This window comes from Sminthopsis crassicaudata, chromosome 6 (genome assembly GCF_048593235.1).
Source record: "Sminthopsis crassicaudata isolate SCR6 chromosome 6, ASM4859323v1, whole genome shotgun sequence".
Lineage (NCBI taxonomy): Eukaryota > Metazoa > Chordata > Mammalia > Dasyuromorphia > Dasyuridae > Sminthopsis > Sminthopsis crassicaudata.
Window position 1 is genome coordinate 94079096 of NC_133622.1, and position 16309 is coordinate 94095404.

At 33.2% G+C, this 16309-nt stretch overlaps 1 protein-coding gene across 4 annotated transcripts in view; it reads left to right on the forward strand.

Moving 5' to 3' along the window:
- Positions 1 to 16309, forward strand: part of WDR17 (WD repeat domain 17) — a 129319-nt gene that overhangs the window by 87353 nt on the left and 25657 nt on the right. For all 4 annotated transcript variants that reach the window (XR_012483202.1, XR_012483203.1, XM_074273447.1 and 1 more), the window contains exons 14-20: positions 124 to 273; positions 355 to 485; positions 835 to 960; positions 2393 to 2548; positions 4507 to 4571; positions 9624 to 9756; positions 11018 to 11109. Coding sequence is in view for 2 of the 4 variants with exons in the window: in XM_074273447.1 (XP_074129548.1) it covers positions 124 to 273; positions 355 to 485; positions 835 to 960; positions 2393 to 2548; positions 4507 to 4571; positions 9624 to 9756; positions 11018 to 11109 (853 nt within the window). In the remaining 2 variants the exon portion in view is untranslated. The remainder of the gene's footprint in view (positions 1 to 123; positions 274 to 354; positions 486 to 834; positions 961 to 2392; positions 2549 to 4506; positions 4572 to 9623; positions 9757 to 11017; positions 11110 to 16309) is intronic.

Below are 16309 nucleotides of genomic sequence, written 5' to 3' on the forward strand. Positions count from 1 at the left end.
TCAATCCTTAATTGTTCATAGTATTTTTACATCAAGTTTAATTTTGTTAAATTTATACGTAAAATGTAAATTTTATGATTTATTGTTGCTTTAGATTAAATGCTTTTAAATCTTTCCATTTAGGGTTAACGTGCCATCCAAGTCGTCCCTTTACTATGGCATCTTGCTCCCGGGATTCCACAGTGAGACTCTGGACATTAATAGCTTTAATCACTCCTCTACAAATAAAGGTTCTAGCAGATAGATCTTGGGAACAAATCATTGGGAACACTGGTACTGAACTTATACAAATTTTATATTCTCTTAGCTTATATTTTGCGAGGGTTTTTCTTACTCATTGAGTTTCTACTCCAGATCGTGCTATGGAATCAGGTGCACCACCTCTCTTGTGTGGGAAAGTATCAAGAGATATTAAACAAGAAGTAGAAAAACTAACAAGTAATCTTCGAGGGAAAAAACTCAGATGGTTTTCAGAATGCTTATCAGTGAGTATTGTATAACTTTAGTATGAACTTTTTGATACAGTTAGCAACAATGGACTTCTTTTTTCCTTTTTGTTTTATTTTTATTGAGCAGAAGAGAATAATGGAATGAGTTCAGCACTGAGAATCAGGAGACCTCATTTTAAATTTGTAGACAAATCACATTAATTTGAGTATCAATTTCTTAATGAGTCATATAAATCATATTACTTGTATTATGTACCTCCTAGGTGTCCCATGGGAAATTCTTTGAAAACATTTTTGGATGATATAAGTGAGAATTATAATTGGTGGGATTTTTAAAAACCCTTAAATTCACTAGTGTATATCTGATGTATATTTTCATCTCTAGCCACCAGGAGGCAGCAAAAATCTATGGGACCTAGTTGCAGTCATACTAGGACAAGATGATAGCTTACTTCCCCAGGACTACTCCAAAGGAATTATGCATATGAAACATCTGGTTAGATTTAAAACTGTAAGTAAAGCAAACAAGTCTGCTGCTCTGCATGACACTGGCTGAAGTTGGGGGAAAACTCTTCATAGGCAGGCATAAAAAGAAAAAAAGTTGCTAAGATTTGTTCATGTTCTCTTGAGCCATTCTCTAGACTCAGACGTATGTTATAAACACTGTAGTGAGTGAGTTAATATTCACTCATCTTCTGTTGGGTATGTCATTATATTCTATATCTTTCATCAGGGATGTAGGCCCATGAGCAATTTTCTGGAGCTAGAAGAGGTCCTACCTAACACATCTAGCTCACATCTAAGTAGCACTTCCCTCTACAATGTTTCCAACAAATTTCCTTGAAAGACTTTCAGTCATGGAAGACTTGCTGCTTCTCTAAGTAGAGCATTATTACCTTTGGAAAACTTTGTTAGGAGGTTTTCCCTATAATATCTCTTGTTTGGAACTATATGCTTCCTTCCCCTATTGTAACCTAAGAATGTATTAGCTATTTAGGGCATCATGTGGCATTGCTGATTATGTGTGAAAGGAAGAAATGAAGTAAGTAAAGCACAGACTAATCTGTCCTTATAAATAAATTTTCTGTAGCACTGTTATAAGAAGACTCTCTGAATTCCTTTAGCCTCATATTAAATTAAATAATTATAAAGTTGCTGCATTAACCTCACATTTTAGCATTAAAATCCCTTTCAGGGGTTTGGCTTCTTTTGGGCATATTGAAATTCTAGGTTGAAATTTACATATTGGGGTTTGCTTGTACCTGGCTGAACTTGACTACCACATAATAACTTGACCACACATCTCTGGACACACCTAATTTTGAGCCCCAAAGATAGGGATATTATATTTGTTTACAATGGAAATATATCATTACTTAAAATTGTTATTTAGAGTTTGAGGTCAATAAACAAGATGTGCTATATGATTTTTAAAGTTGCTTAGTGTTTCAGAGAAGGGAAAAATGGTCTATAAAGACAGAATCCTTAAACTGGTGATTCATCTAATAAATACAGTGCTATTAGTCACAATAAAGACCAGATGAGGAAATTGTTGGCTCATTACAAACCACTTTGGGATGAATAACTCAAAATATGTCGGCTATTTAGAGTGGGTCAATAATTTTTGCATTTGAAAGACAAAATACTTTTCATCTTTTGATCCAAAAAGTATAATTTAGCCCCTAGCATCCCCTACTAGCTTTTGTAACTGAAATTTTATTTTGTACCTAGGTATTATTAAAATTGTCATCTTTTTCTTAAGAAAATCTTAATTCTACTCTTTCTTAAGTTTTGAAATAGTAACAGCTTTAATTCATAGATATTTTAAAATAGACTTCATGATTCCATTATTTAAAGTTTGGTTGGGGTTTTTGTCCTTCTTGTATTTTTATTATTTTTTACTTGTAATCACAGAATTCATTAAATAATTTTCTTTCTTCCAGTCCAAAGCGCAAGAACTAACAAAGGTCAAGATGTCCAAGTTTGGAGGTGGTATTGGTACACCTAGCAAGGATGAACGCCTGAAGGAAGCTGCTGAGATACACTTGAGATTAGGGCACATTCAAAGATACTGTGAGCTTATGGTTGAACTTGGAGAGGTAAGATGCCTCAAAACAAGAATCACAACTGAGAGCTTCATAAATTGCATTTACTAAATTTATATAGTAATTTCAGATTAAAAGTCATATGAAAACATACACATCTGTACAAAGAGAATACAAGTTTGGAAGTAGAATTAATTAAATTGCTTAAATACTTTGTCCCTCTCTCTCACACACACACAATGGCCTGTTTCTACCATTTCATTTCTAACATTAGAATACTATTAGAAGAAGTTAATGCAGAGCTTAAGACAAAACATATGGGCAGTTAGAGGATGATTATCTCTAGATGATCACTTCTTTTCTCTCTCATCTCCTAGAGAATTATATGTATTGTATAAGAAATATTTGAAATTTAGAAGTATCATTCTTTGGTGGGATTCAGTATAAAAGCTAACTTTTCTTATTTGTTCTGAGGGAAGTAGTTCCAGGGTAATACTAAAGGCTGAACTTCAAATAACCAGATAAAGCATTTCTACCAAAAAGTATCCATTAAAAGGGCTTCAGAAATTAAACTATCATAATTCTGATGCTATAGAATAAACTTAAAAACTTTTTGTGATGGTCATGTTCATTTATCATCATTATAAGTGTTTTTTATTGGGTTTTTTTTTTTTTACTGAAAGCTCCAAAGTACTCTATTATACATTTATATGTGCACACACAGACACATACACACACACTCTCTCTCTCTCTCTCTCTCTCTCTCTCTCTCTCTCTCTCTCTCTCTCTCTCTCTCTTTCTCTCTCTCTCTCTCTCACACATACGCAAAGATGTGTAAGTCAGATTTTTCAAATTTATTTTGTGTCAATCTCAAAGTTGAACAATGATTTCTTATTTTAAATTAGTACAGTGAAAACTTTTGAGAAAACACTAAATTTAGAAATGCATCCAGTTTAGCTATAATTCTAACAAATTACTCCCCAAAAATATAACTTTAGTGTTTGAAAGCATCTGAGCAATTAAGTCCTAGGTACCTAAGTTATTATGAGGATCACTTTTTCATATAATATTAATTCAGAGTCAATGAGGAAATAGAAAAAATGATAGAAAAATATAGTTTTCACCAAATATAATTTATCTAATTTAGACTCACAGTTATTTTATCTTATATATATATATATATATTTTTTTTTTTGGTAAGGCAATTGAGGTTAGGTGACTTGCCCAGGGTCACATAGCTAGTAAATGTTGTGTCTGAGGCTGGATTTGGTCAACTGCATCATTTAGTTTCCCCAATTCACATTTTAAATGGTTACCTCATCTAGGCATCTACTGAAAAATCCCATTTTCCTGCTTGACATTTGGGTTAAGTACATCATGAGATCCAAAAGCTTCAAAATCCTGGGTATTTTTGTCCTTAGTCCTTTGAAAATTATTGTGCACACTCATATACTTAGCATTCTTTTCTTTATTCTGAATAGTTTAAAGAACGGTAAATTCTTCTCATTTAATAGCTAGCAAACATATTCTTAGGAAAGGCTTCATAACTTTGTAACGCAAAAGGAAAATATATCTTAGTGCATGATTTTCATAATTTTTTTCCACATATTTATCTAGTTCTTTAAGGCCTTAAAGCCTTAAAGCAAAGCCACCTGACAATTTTATCTCATTTTATTCTCTCAACTCTGAGAATAGGTGCTATAATTATCTTCATTTTAAAGGTGAAAAAAACTGCAGCAGAGATTAGGTTACTTGCCTAGATCACACAGCTAGTAAGAATATGATAAAACTCAGGTTTTCTTTACTTCTATATTAATATTTGTTTGTTTCAATGTTAACAGACCACTCAAAGAAAAAAGAAAAACTTTTATATAGATAAAATGAAACAGAGGAATAAAAATTATCTTTCAATTAATGCTTTGAAAATTTCTATTGCTTTGGAAAGTGAAAAAATACTTAATTTAAGAGTGAAATGTGACTGCATCAGTAGTCATGTGTGTTTTCTGTTCTAGTGGGACAAAGCATTATCAGTTGCGCCAGGGGTCTCAATGAAATATTGGAAGAAGTTAATGCAGAGGTAAGACAAAATATATGGGTAGTTAGTGGATGGTAATTTCTAGATTATCACTTCTTTTCTCTCCTATCTCCAAAAGAATTATATCTATTATATAACAAATATTTGAAATTTAGATGTATCATTCTTTGATGGAGTTCAGGACAAAAGCTAACTTTTCTTATTTGTTCTGGAGGGAATTCCATCCTAAACTTGTAGGGTAAAATTGTTTTTTAGATAAATGTTAATCTTCCCAATAGGAGGGCAACAGTTAACTTTTAATCTTAAACTTATCTTCCCTTTCTTACCACATGTTTATTACACAAAAAGCAATCATGTAGTAAGCAAACATTTATCAGAGGAAAAAAGATGTAATTGAGAAAACTATATCGATTAATTTAAATGATAAAATGTGTAAGGGGGGCTAGGCAACTTGGAAACAAAATGAAATTTTAACTCAACTAGGGAGAGAATCATTTCATGTAAGTCAATTCTTAGTGGTCTCTGGATGGCTTCTTTATTCCTGAAGTTTTTCATTTAATCAATAGTCATGTCCCTCTATTTCTATGCAGAATCAAATCACAGAATTAGACCACTAAGTCTGTATAGAGGTACATCTACATTCATATACTAAGAAAGCTGCAAATGAAAAACTAAAAATGGTGGATTTTGAATTTTCTTTCAGGTTTGATTACTATGATCATTCTATTTTTACCATTTCCTATTTTGTTTAACAAATGATTTACCCTCACTAGGCCTCAGGTTTGTCATCTGTAAAAGGAGGGAATCTTAGAATCATATATTTGAGAGCTGGAAGGTATCTTAAAAGACTATTTAGTGAAACTCCTCCATTTTGTAAATGAAGAAACTCAGATTTGTAGATATTAAGTGACTTTTCCAGAGACATACAGCCATTGCCAGTAGTGAGGTTTGAATCCATTCCCCATGATTCCAAGTAGTCTATCTATCTACTCTTCAAAAAATTGCAAAAGTGATGCTTTGAACTCAGTTCCCCTGCCTTCAACTTTACCCCTATTTCACTATCACAACTTCCAAGAAACTTCCCATGACCTTCCCAAAAGCAATGATTTTTTTGTTGTTGTTGTTCTGGGTGTTATTATGAATAATAGCTACTTGGGTTTACATCTTATTCTCCACTCCAGTTAGCCTTCATTCCTAAGCTAAACTTCATACTTTTCCCCAAACTCAATGTAATACATTACACAGGAATTTAATGAATGCTGATTTGATTAAATTCCTGAAGGAAGAGGCTTCAAGGTCTAGCACTTTCCTTCTTCTTGCTATTATTTGGTTCTCAACTTTTTCATCAATCTTCGGCAGATTTTCCAATAGTTGTGAAAGAGCAAAAGAGGAGGCAAAACTTAATTTGGGTGCAGGGCTAAGGAGGCTATGGTTTTATGGAATGCTTTTTGTGTCATTTGAGGATTTGGATTGGCCAGCTTCTCTTTCCCCATTGTTAAAGGACTCACTCAAAAATAGGATTTCTCTGTAGATTAGTGCAGTTAAATTTTTTTTTTCTGTTCCATGAACTTGCATTTATTCCCTCCTTCCCCCACATCCTCTTTTGAAAATGGCTGGCCCAATTAATAGCTCTTCCAACAGTATATGAATGTGCTGTTTTCCTACTAACCCTCCAACATCAGTCATTTATGTTTCTGTCAACTTTATCTATATGATTTATATATGGTAGAACCTCAAAGTTGCTTTTATTTACATTTCTCTTTTAGTGATTAAAATATTTTGGTAATATGGCTATAGCTAAGTTGGATTTCTTCCCTTGAGAACTGCCTATCATAATTTTTGACCATTTAGCAATGAGGGAGTGCCTCTTTTTGTTATAAATCTGAATAATTCTTTATATAATTTCAAAATGAGATGTTCATCAGAGAAACATGCTGCAGAAGTTTTTTTTTCTCTTCTTTTTAATCTTATCTGCATTGTTTTTTGTTTTTATGTAACCAAAATCATGTATTTTATCTGTTTGGTCATGAACTCTTCCCCAGCCATAGATACAAAAAGTAATTTATTTTTTGTTCTTCTAATAAGTTTATTATGTGGCTTTTTATAGCTAGATCAGAAACATGAAAAAGTCAAGTTAGGAATCATATTATACCTTGATTAGATATAGATAATCATATCTATTATAATTATCTATTAATTATAGATAGTTAAGATAATAACAAATTTATTATTGTTATTAACTTAAGATAATTAAAATTATCTCATTTATTAAGGTAACAAAACCCGACTTGATTAAAAGAGATAAAAAGGAAAACTATATTTTGCTCAAAAATTCTCATAAGTGATGAATTAATCCCAATATTTGACATATATCCACTAAATAGCATTGTATATAAATATTAAAAGGAAAAACTAAATGAGTTACAGAATGAAATAGACAGTAAAAATTATAATAGTGAGGGACCTCAATATACTTCTTTTTGAGCTAGACCAAACTGAAAATAAATAAGAAATTTAAGAGATCTGAATAGAATTTTAGAAAATTTAGATATGGTAGCTCTCTGGCAATTACTAGATAGGAATAGAAAAAAACTATGCATGTTTTTATCTGCATATGGTAGATATAAAAATTAATTATGTATTAGAGCATAAAAACTCTGTAAATGCAGAAGAACAGAAAAATAGCTAAAACTTACTGGCCACAAAGCAATAAAATAATATTAAACAAGGACCCTTGAAGAAAGGATTAAAAATTAACTTGAGAATAACTAGCTATAGGACTTGTGGGTCAGAGAACAAATCAAAGAGGATACATAATTTCATTAAAGTTACAATAGCAATGAGATAGCATATCAAAAAATTTTGGGGATTAAACCAAAATGTATGTCATGAAACACTTTTATCATCAAAAGAGAAAAAACAGATTAACAAATTGCTTATGCAACTAAAAAACTAGAAAATCAGTCTATTTTAAAAATAGATTAAAAACAAAAAGAAATCTTGAAAATTAAAGATTAATAAAAGTTTCAAAATATAATTTAAAAAATAAAGGTAGCAACTTTTTAAAAAAGGATAAGTTAGATAAGCCATGAGCTAAGTTGATGTTTTTCAAAGATGGATAAAGTTTTAAGAATAAATCAGAGGATATAATTTTAGAACATATATTTAACTTTTTTCATTTCCAATGTGGTTATATAATTATATATAAGTAACATTTTCCAAACTGGAGAGGAACTACAGATGATTCTTCTCAAACCATTCCATAGCTCAGTGTTTTCTTTCCTGGAGCCAGCCCAGGAAGTTGAACCTTATTTAAACTTCTCTGAGGTTTAAAGTCTATGTCCAAATAAGCCAAGTACCCAAACTGTGAGATTATTAATATAGTTTAAATAATTGGATTACAAAGTTTGGTGGATGTATATAGCTGTGACCGCTACTTAAAAATTGGTACAAAGGGCTCTTGGGAAGCTACTTAGTAGAACCTCATTGATCCATCATTTATCCTTGTGGAATTGAGGAAGTGAGAGAAAAGTAAAGTTAAGTCCTAAGAATTACCCCAGGGATCATCACTCATTCTTGGTTTCATTTTAAAAATAAATACTCTATAAACTCCCCTTCCCCAAATTATCTCTGGTATTCAGTCTTCCTGTCTCCTTTCTTCATAGAGTATAACAGAATATATTGAAGTAATAAAAATGATTTTCATGAAACCAATTCCCTTCCCATGCTAGGATCCACTGTCCTAACAAGATTTTTAAGAAGGATAGTAATAAATCTATTTAGTGAGACTTGTTAACTCTGTTCACCACCCTCATTTATGAACTGTAGTTACACCTCTAAGACACAAGTAAGGAATAATGTTTTCTACCGTGGGTCATTGATCTGCAAAAAAAAAAAAAAATTAGGCTTCCTCCAAATTAAAAAAAAAAAAAAAAAGTAAAGACTAAACACAAAATCTTAGTTGTTGGTTGCCATGGCAATGAAAACATTACTACCCATTTCACTATTACCATACTTGTCATAACTATAATGAAGGCTACAAGGAACAGAAGCTCTTATTTACAGCTGAATGCTGCTGCCACAGGCTTGTTTTTTTTTTAAGTAAAATCCCTAAGATTTTAGGGTCTAAAGTCCTTGGCTACAAAACTGAACAACTCACTTATCGCCAGTGAACTGAAGGACAGGTTAGTGGAGGGCATTTTTATTATAGGACAGCTTTTTTCTTTCATCAGGAAGAAACATTTAAAGTATTTATCATTCCTCTTTTGGGTCTTAGGCATAACTAGGAAAAAATGAGCTGTCATTTGGAGTTTTCTTTTCTTTTCTTTTCTTTTTTATTTTTTTTTCATTTGGAGTTTTCATTCCATTTTCTAAATGGCCTAGATGTTAGTTCAAGAATATCACTATGCTGTTGATTTGTATGATTTGGGGCAGGAGAGGGAGTTATAGAGTGGGCATTTCTTTTCTTTTCTTTTTTTTTCTTTCTTTCTTTTTTTTTTTTGTGAGGCTGGGGTTAAGTGACTTGCCCAGGGTCACACAGCTAGGAAGTGTTAAGTGTCTGAGGTCAGATTTGAACTCAGGTCCTCCTGACTTCAGGGCTGATGTTCTATCCACTGTGCCATCTAGCTACCCTGGGTATTTATTTTCAAAATGAAGCCGAGACATTGATTATTCTGCTGACACCATATTTCTCACATGAATATAAGACTTTTGATAGGGATAGAAGGGAAGAAGTTTCCAGAATAAAGTTTTTTCTTTAAATTCCTATTCAAAAAGTTCAGAAACCTCATGTGGGCATCCAAATATATCTTAGTATGTATCTTAATTGACCTGTGAATCTCTTCTACAGAGAAAGTGAGTGTGTTTTAATATAAGAACATGGGGAAATTTCCATTCTGACAATTCCCTGAGTGAGCATGATCACACACTTTTGTCTGACCCTCAATTTCTTTCTCTGTGAAATAGGGATAATAATACAAATAAAACTTGTTAGTGCCACATGAAATAATGTACGCAAAATTATTTTGGAGCCCTTGTGGCTTTATATTAATTTATTGTTAAAGTTTTGTAACTGGAATATTTGTTTTTTATCAGGAGAGCAGAGCAGTTAATCCTGGAAGTAAATGATGATGTCATCCCATATTGCATAGCTACAGGGGATGTGAAAAAACTACTTAATTTTTTTACTTCAAGAGGTCAACTTAAAGAAGCCCTCCTTATTGCACAGGTATGACAAAAATCTAATACAACTTTCATACAACATGAAGAGTTTGTGATTATTTTAAGAAGTAGAAAACTGGATTTTAAAAAATTACAGGTATGTATATATACAACATAAATATGTTATATGTGTGCGTGATATTTATATTTATTATACACACATAGAGTTTTTGAAATAAATGTTTTAAAATAATCATTTCCTTAAAATTGTTTCTGCTGGTAAAATACAGGTTTAGTAATATTTTTGTTACCGATAACTTTTGAAAGATAACTTCTCTCCTTTCTGAGAAGCATCATGGTATGTGAGTAGAGAGGCAGTCATAAAATCAGGATGATCTAGTTCAAGTCACCTTTTTTTTTTAACAGTAATGGCAATGTTGTTTTAGAACAGTTTTGAGCAATTAAGTCATTTTGACTTATAAATATCAAATTAACTATAAAGGACATATGAAAAAATGCTGTCTGCATCAAGAGAAAAAAAACCTGATAAATAGAAGAAAGCATATATATAAACATATATATTTATGTGTGTCTAATGATAGCCAACTCTAGGACAGATCAAGGGCTGTGGGGAAAGAAGAAAAATTATATAATAATTTTGTTGTATATTTGAAAGGAATTACATGATATATATAGTATATTTGCAGTTCTGTGTCCAAGTATCTTTTTATTGTATTATGTTATAGAAATGCTTACTTATTCTATAAATTAAAAATAAAATTTTAAAAAGGAAATAATGAATTAAATTTTACCAGTATCTTGCCTGATTTATTGAATAGAATTTGCCCTATATTCACATTTGAGGGTTTATTTTATTTTATTTTTTTTTGCTGAGGCAATTGGGGTTAAATGACTTGCCCAGGGTCACACAGCTAGGAAGTGTTGAGTATCTGATGCAAGATTTGAACTCAGGTACTCTTGCAAGTCCAGTCTTTTGCAAGTTAAGTGAATACATATACAATATGTGTTAAATGAATCTGAATAAGAGATTTAGACTGTCAGTGCCTTGAAGCACCTGTAAGCTTATATAGAAAGTTTACTGATAAGTTGTGGATGTATGCAGTAGATGGTTTTTACTATGTCAGTGACATAACAGATCTGGTCTCCAAAAAACTCTTTATATATCTTCATAGAATTCCACATTGTTGAATGTATTTCAAATAAGTCGTTACATACATTACATTTTATATTACTTAATTCTAAAATGAAATATTCTGAAATTGTATGAAAACTGAAAACAGTTTTACCAGTGTTAATTTAATTTCTAGGCTGCTTGTGAGGGAAATATACAGATTCCACAAGTATCTATACATAATGGATCTTCATGTTCTGATGCAAATAACATGGATGATTACAATGAGTGAGTAATACATGTATATGTATACATATGTAGTATTAGTAGTAGTTGTTGTTGTTGCCATTTGTTATTTCCTGGTTCTGGCTTTCACTCTCTTACCCATACAGAGAAAGAAGATGACTTATACAACCCATTATAATTTTGTCCTTCATTTAGGCCTTTTGCAAAAATCTATAAGGGAAAATTATGCTGGTAGGAATGAAGCAGTCATCCATATACATCTCTATGCTGCAGTTTGGAAAGCTAAAGATAATGAGGAAAGAGATAAGTAGGGAATTTGGAGAATATAAGAAGGACTTGGGATTAATAAGGAAATAATTATATTTCTAACAATTGGGATTCTGCAATTTCATTATAAAAATGGAAGAAATTTTAGTTATAAAATGGAAATCCAAATAGGGTTTTTCAACTCTGTAATCCAATAGCCCACTTTATTCCTTTTTCTTTCCATTACCATCATCATTGCTACCACCATTGCTACTACTCATGGGATAACAGAGCTAGAGTATGAAGGTATTTCCAGTCTAACCCATTCATTTTACATATAAGGAAACTGAGACCTGGAGAGATTGGCACTGCTGAAGCAATAAGTATCCTGCAGATGTAGAGGTGTGCTAGATCCACTTTCTCAGGAATGTATTTTGAAATTTTTAGTGTAAGCATTTATATCATGGAAATCTGCAAAACTATTAACTATTATTAGGATTTGATTTATTGTTTTGTTATTTTGTCTAGACTTAAGAAATTGGTGGAAATTATATACAAAGTTAACTTAAAAATATGTAGTTATCACTGAAACATGAACATTCATCACTTCCTCTATTTACCTGGTCTCGATTCTCTAATTATTATGAATCTTGAATTAGAGAGTCATCTAATCCAATTTTATTTTGTAGCTGAGGAAATGGTGATGCCTTGGCCAACGTCATCCGGGGAGTACATTCTGCTTTTCCATTCTAACATTTAGGTTTTTGTGGCTATAATTACCCAGGTTTCCTGGGAGAGTCCTGATTTCAATCACTGTGACCAATCACAAATCCATCCTATGTTAGGGCTTCATAAAGTTTAAATCAACATCATATTTGGGAACATGGTATAATTCCCCAAACAAACTGCTCCTGTGTAACCTTATCAATTTCAAAGAAATTTGTGCTTTTTAGAAATGTGTTTTTCTTTAGATGCTGACCTGGTGGTTCCCAAATGTTTTATAGTTGAAAAACAAAACTTTTTTTTAAAACAAAACTTCTGCAGAGCCTTTGTCATACAATCTTTTAAGAATAAATACAGATGTTTATTATGAATATGTTATAAATATAAATCAAATGATATAGACGACTAAAAAAAGAAAGAAAAGATTCTTGGTTTAAGTACTTCTTTGCCTTGCTTAAAAAAGAGCTCGGAGAAAGGGACCTCCCTCTCTCATCTTTTTTATGCTGCCTGCTCATTCAAGATGCACAGAAGCTAATATGAAAAGGAGCATTTATCTTCAAAATCTGTGTGGAAAGATTCCTGGATGAAATCTTTCAAGGAAGAAATATATTACGGGAAGCTAGGAAATGTTCAGGAAGGGTCCAGAACTCAGCACTTTTTGTGGCCATTCCTAACTTGGCTCTGGGCTTACAAAATTGGTTCAATCTTTGGTATGACCCTTCAATCACATTACTTTGCTTGTTCTAACTCTGAATGGCTTTTAGGAAATCTCAAAATACACCTCAAAATATAACTTATACCCATGTCTCTCATGTGGGGAAATGGGTCATAGGTCCCATATAAATAGAGTGACAGTTTTTATTCTGTTCCACAGAAAATAGAAAAACAAAATTAAGCATTCACAGAAGCTCATTAATAGTCAATAAGATGCTTCTTCTCTTTTTATTGTTTTATCTATCTATCTTTCCCTGAGGGCTGAAGAAGGGCTCTAGAACCATGCATGGACCAATAGTTTAAACTCCCTATGGAAAGAAAATGAATCTGAGGTTGTTATGGAGGTAATTCCCTTATGTTGTATCACTTCAGAAATGCATTCAGATTCTGAGTTTCCTAGCATTATCCTTCAGTCTTGGAATTCCCCAGAAGGTTAACTGGAAATTGCTTACCAGTCAACTCTGAAACTAGTACTGTTCAGGAAATAGCTTCTTTCTTGTTAGAAAGTTGGATTTTAAGATTACACTGATCAAGAATTTGGCATTGTCCAAGAAATACATCCTTCCCTCTCAATCTGTCTAGGAGGTTAGGGATCAGGAGACAGGGTCCAGGAATTCTCATATTGAATCCATATATGTCTCTAGTTCAAAGCAATCTTTTGTTGCTCCCTGGCAAAATGCTTTGTGCTGAAGTTCATTATTAGCTCTCTGTTCTAAAAGAAGGCCTAGTACAAAGGAGCAGTTCAAATACAGCTCATATCAATCATCCTTAACATCCTCTCCCCTAGAGTGTCCTTTGGTAAGGTCCAACTTTTTCAGAGACCAATCTGATCAAGGTCCCAAACAAAGGCTCCCCACCCTTCTTAAATTTACCAAATTGATTGAGGAAGTTCTTTGATCTACTGGAGAAGAGGACACCAATGATTCCTTTTGGAATTGGCCCCAGAGACCAACGCATCTGTGGTGCATATCAAAGTTCTAATTCCTTGATGTTTTTTGATTTTTCTCCCCCAGGCTAAAAGTGAAACAACAATTCACATTCATCCTTATATTGATTATCACAGAAATTTTATTCCCTTCTCCTTAGGTAGTCTGATTTAGAAAGTGGAAGGGTATTACCATTTAGTGTGGACAACTGATGAGCTTGTAAGTCGAGAACAATCACCCTCTGTCTCCCCAGCATTCAACACCCTAGGCCCATTTTCTATTCCTAGTATATTAAAATAGAATGATAGAGCAGTGATATCAAATAGAATCCTAGTGGGCCACACATTGATCTAGAAAACCATCAATTAATATCTACGTTGAATTACTTCTTCTGTTAGAGATTTCCCAATTACACTGTCATATTGTAAGAGTCATGTTAGCTGCATGGGGCCTGCAGACTGTGGGTTTGACATCTTTTGTTGTGAACTCAGAAGATCTGGGTTTGAATTCTAACTCTCCTATTTTGCTGCTTATGGGACAGGACCTTGAGAATGGTGTCTAACCTCTTGAGGCTTAAATTTTATGGGTAAAATGAAGCATTAGATTAGATATTTTTTAATATCTCTTCTTTTTTTCCTTTTATGGACTTTGTGATCAAGCCTTGTTCTTGCTAGAATTTGTGGCAAGAGAACATTGACAGAAGATAAAAATATCTGAATCTAAGAAGACTTTCCTTGCACACCCATTCCTTAGTTATCTTAAAGGATTCCATAGGTATTATTATATTTTATGAATCAAAAAGCAAAAAAGTTTCAATGGCTCCTTATTACCTTTAAAATAAGATACAAAATTTTCTCTTTGGTATTAAAAACCCTTCATGATCTGGCTTCATTCTGTCCTTCTACATTGATCTTATTTTATTGCCCTCATATATTTGACATTCTGGCCACTGGACTATTTGCTATTCACTGTTCGCAGAGATGTTTTGCTAAATGTTTAATACCTAGCTCTTGGGGGCAGGAGGAGTAAAAGTATGCATACATTTTAAATGTTTATATGTATTACTAGCATCTTCTTTATCACTTAAGTGTAGCCAATCAACAAAACAATAAATCAAGCCCTAATAGTCAGTTTGCTGATTTCCCTAGTGCTGTATGATTTGGCTTCAGTCCCCCTCCTGCCTGTATATAGTGTTCCAACTCCCATCCCTGTGTCCTTACAGAGTTGTTCCTCTTACAGAATGCTTCCTTTGCTCACTTCTGTCTCTCAACATACCAACATCCTTCAAAACATAGTTTAGACTTTGCCACCTTCAGAAACCCTTCCCCTTTCTCCCCAGTTGTTAAAGTTTTTTCTTCCTCCCAAAATCATTTTGCATATATACTTTCTTCTATATTCTGATCTCTGTGTATACTGTTTTCTCCTAAGATTATGTAAGACCCTTAAGGTGTGAAACTATTATATTTTTGCCTTTATATCCCAGTATGCCTGGCAACATGCCATTTAGTCATTTTTAGTCCTGTCCAACTCTTTGTGACCCCATTTGGAGTTTTCTTGGCAAAGACACTGGAGTAGTTTGCCATTTCCTTCTCCAGCTTATTTATAGATGAGGAAATTGAAGCAAAAATGGTAAAGTGACTTGTCCAGGGTCACACAGCTAGTGTCAGAGAATAGATTTGAACTCAAGAAGAAGTCATTTTCCTGACTCTAGGCTGGTACTGTTCTACCCAACTGCCAGGGCTATGCCAGAAATTCTAGAACCCCTATCAGGTAGAAATAAAAAAGAGCTAAAAAGTATAACATATAGGAAGAAATAAGACTTGGAAGTCAGAGCATGGATCATGTTTTATGTTTTATGTTTCTGATGAGGTCTAATTTTTGGAGTTCCTGGTTAGAGAATCAAATGATGAGATTAGATTCAGGGAACCAAAATGATGAGATTAGGGTTCCTGATGGTCAGGAAATTAAATGATGAGGTTAGTGGCAGGTTTGGGGTTCAGGGAACCAAATGAAGAGGTTTGGCTCCCCTAAATCACCTTAGGATTTGGTGCAGGGTTGGGAGTTGTGAGAACCCCCTTCTGGTGGCCCAGAGATCCTTCGTAAAGGAATTTACAAACCTGAAAAGCCAGACTGATAAAAAGAAATCGACTTTGCTATGCATGAATAGAAAGGCTGAATACCTTAGTGGCAAGGTCACAGCAGAGAAATAAAGTCTTGTTAGGGAAATAGGTGAGGGAGATAAAAAGAGGATAACGCTGAAAGAAAATATTATTTCAGCAGGCAGAGGCTTCCTTGGTGTAGCATGGCATATTAGGGCCTCTGCCAAAGACTGAGTTTAAAATTGGCTCTTTTTATAATAGAAGGTATTTCTTCAATTCAATAGGGTTAGAATTCTCCAGCTCCAGACTCAACCAGCCCCACCTAGATAACAGAATGAAGCTGTTTGTCTTCGGGCAGGGTTTTTTACAGAGGCCAGGATTCAAGGAGATTTTTCTCTGAGCATAAGCTCCTAAACTGGGGGTATGGGTGGAATTTTTGCACCTGGGGCTAATAGCACAAGCATGAACATCACTGAATACAAGTTTAATTGGGAAAGAGTAGAGATAGAAACTCCAGAATAAGCATGTTCTTAG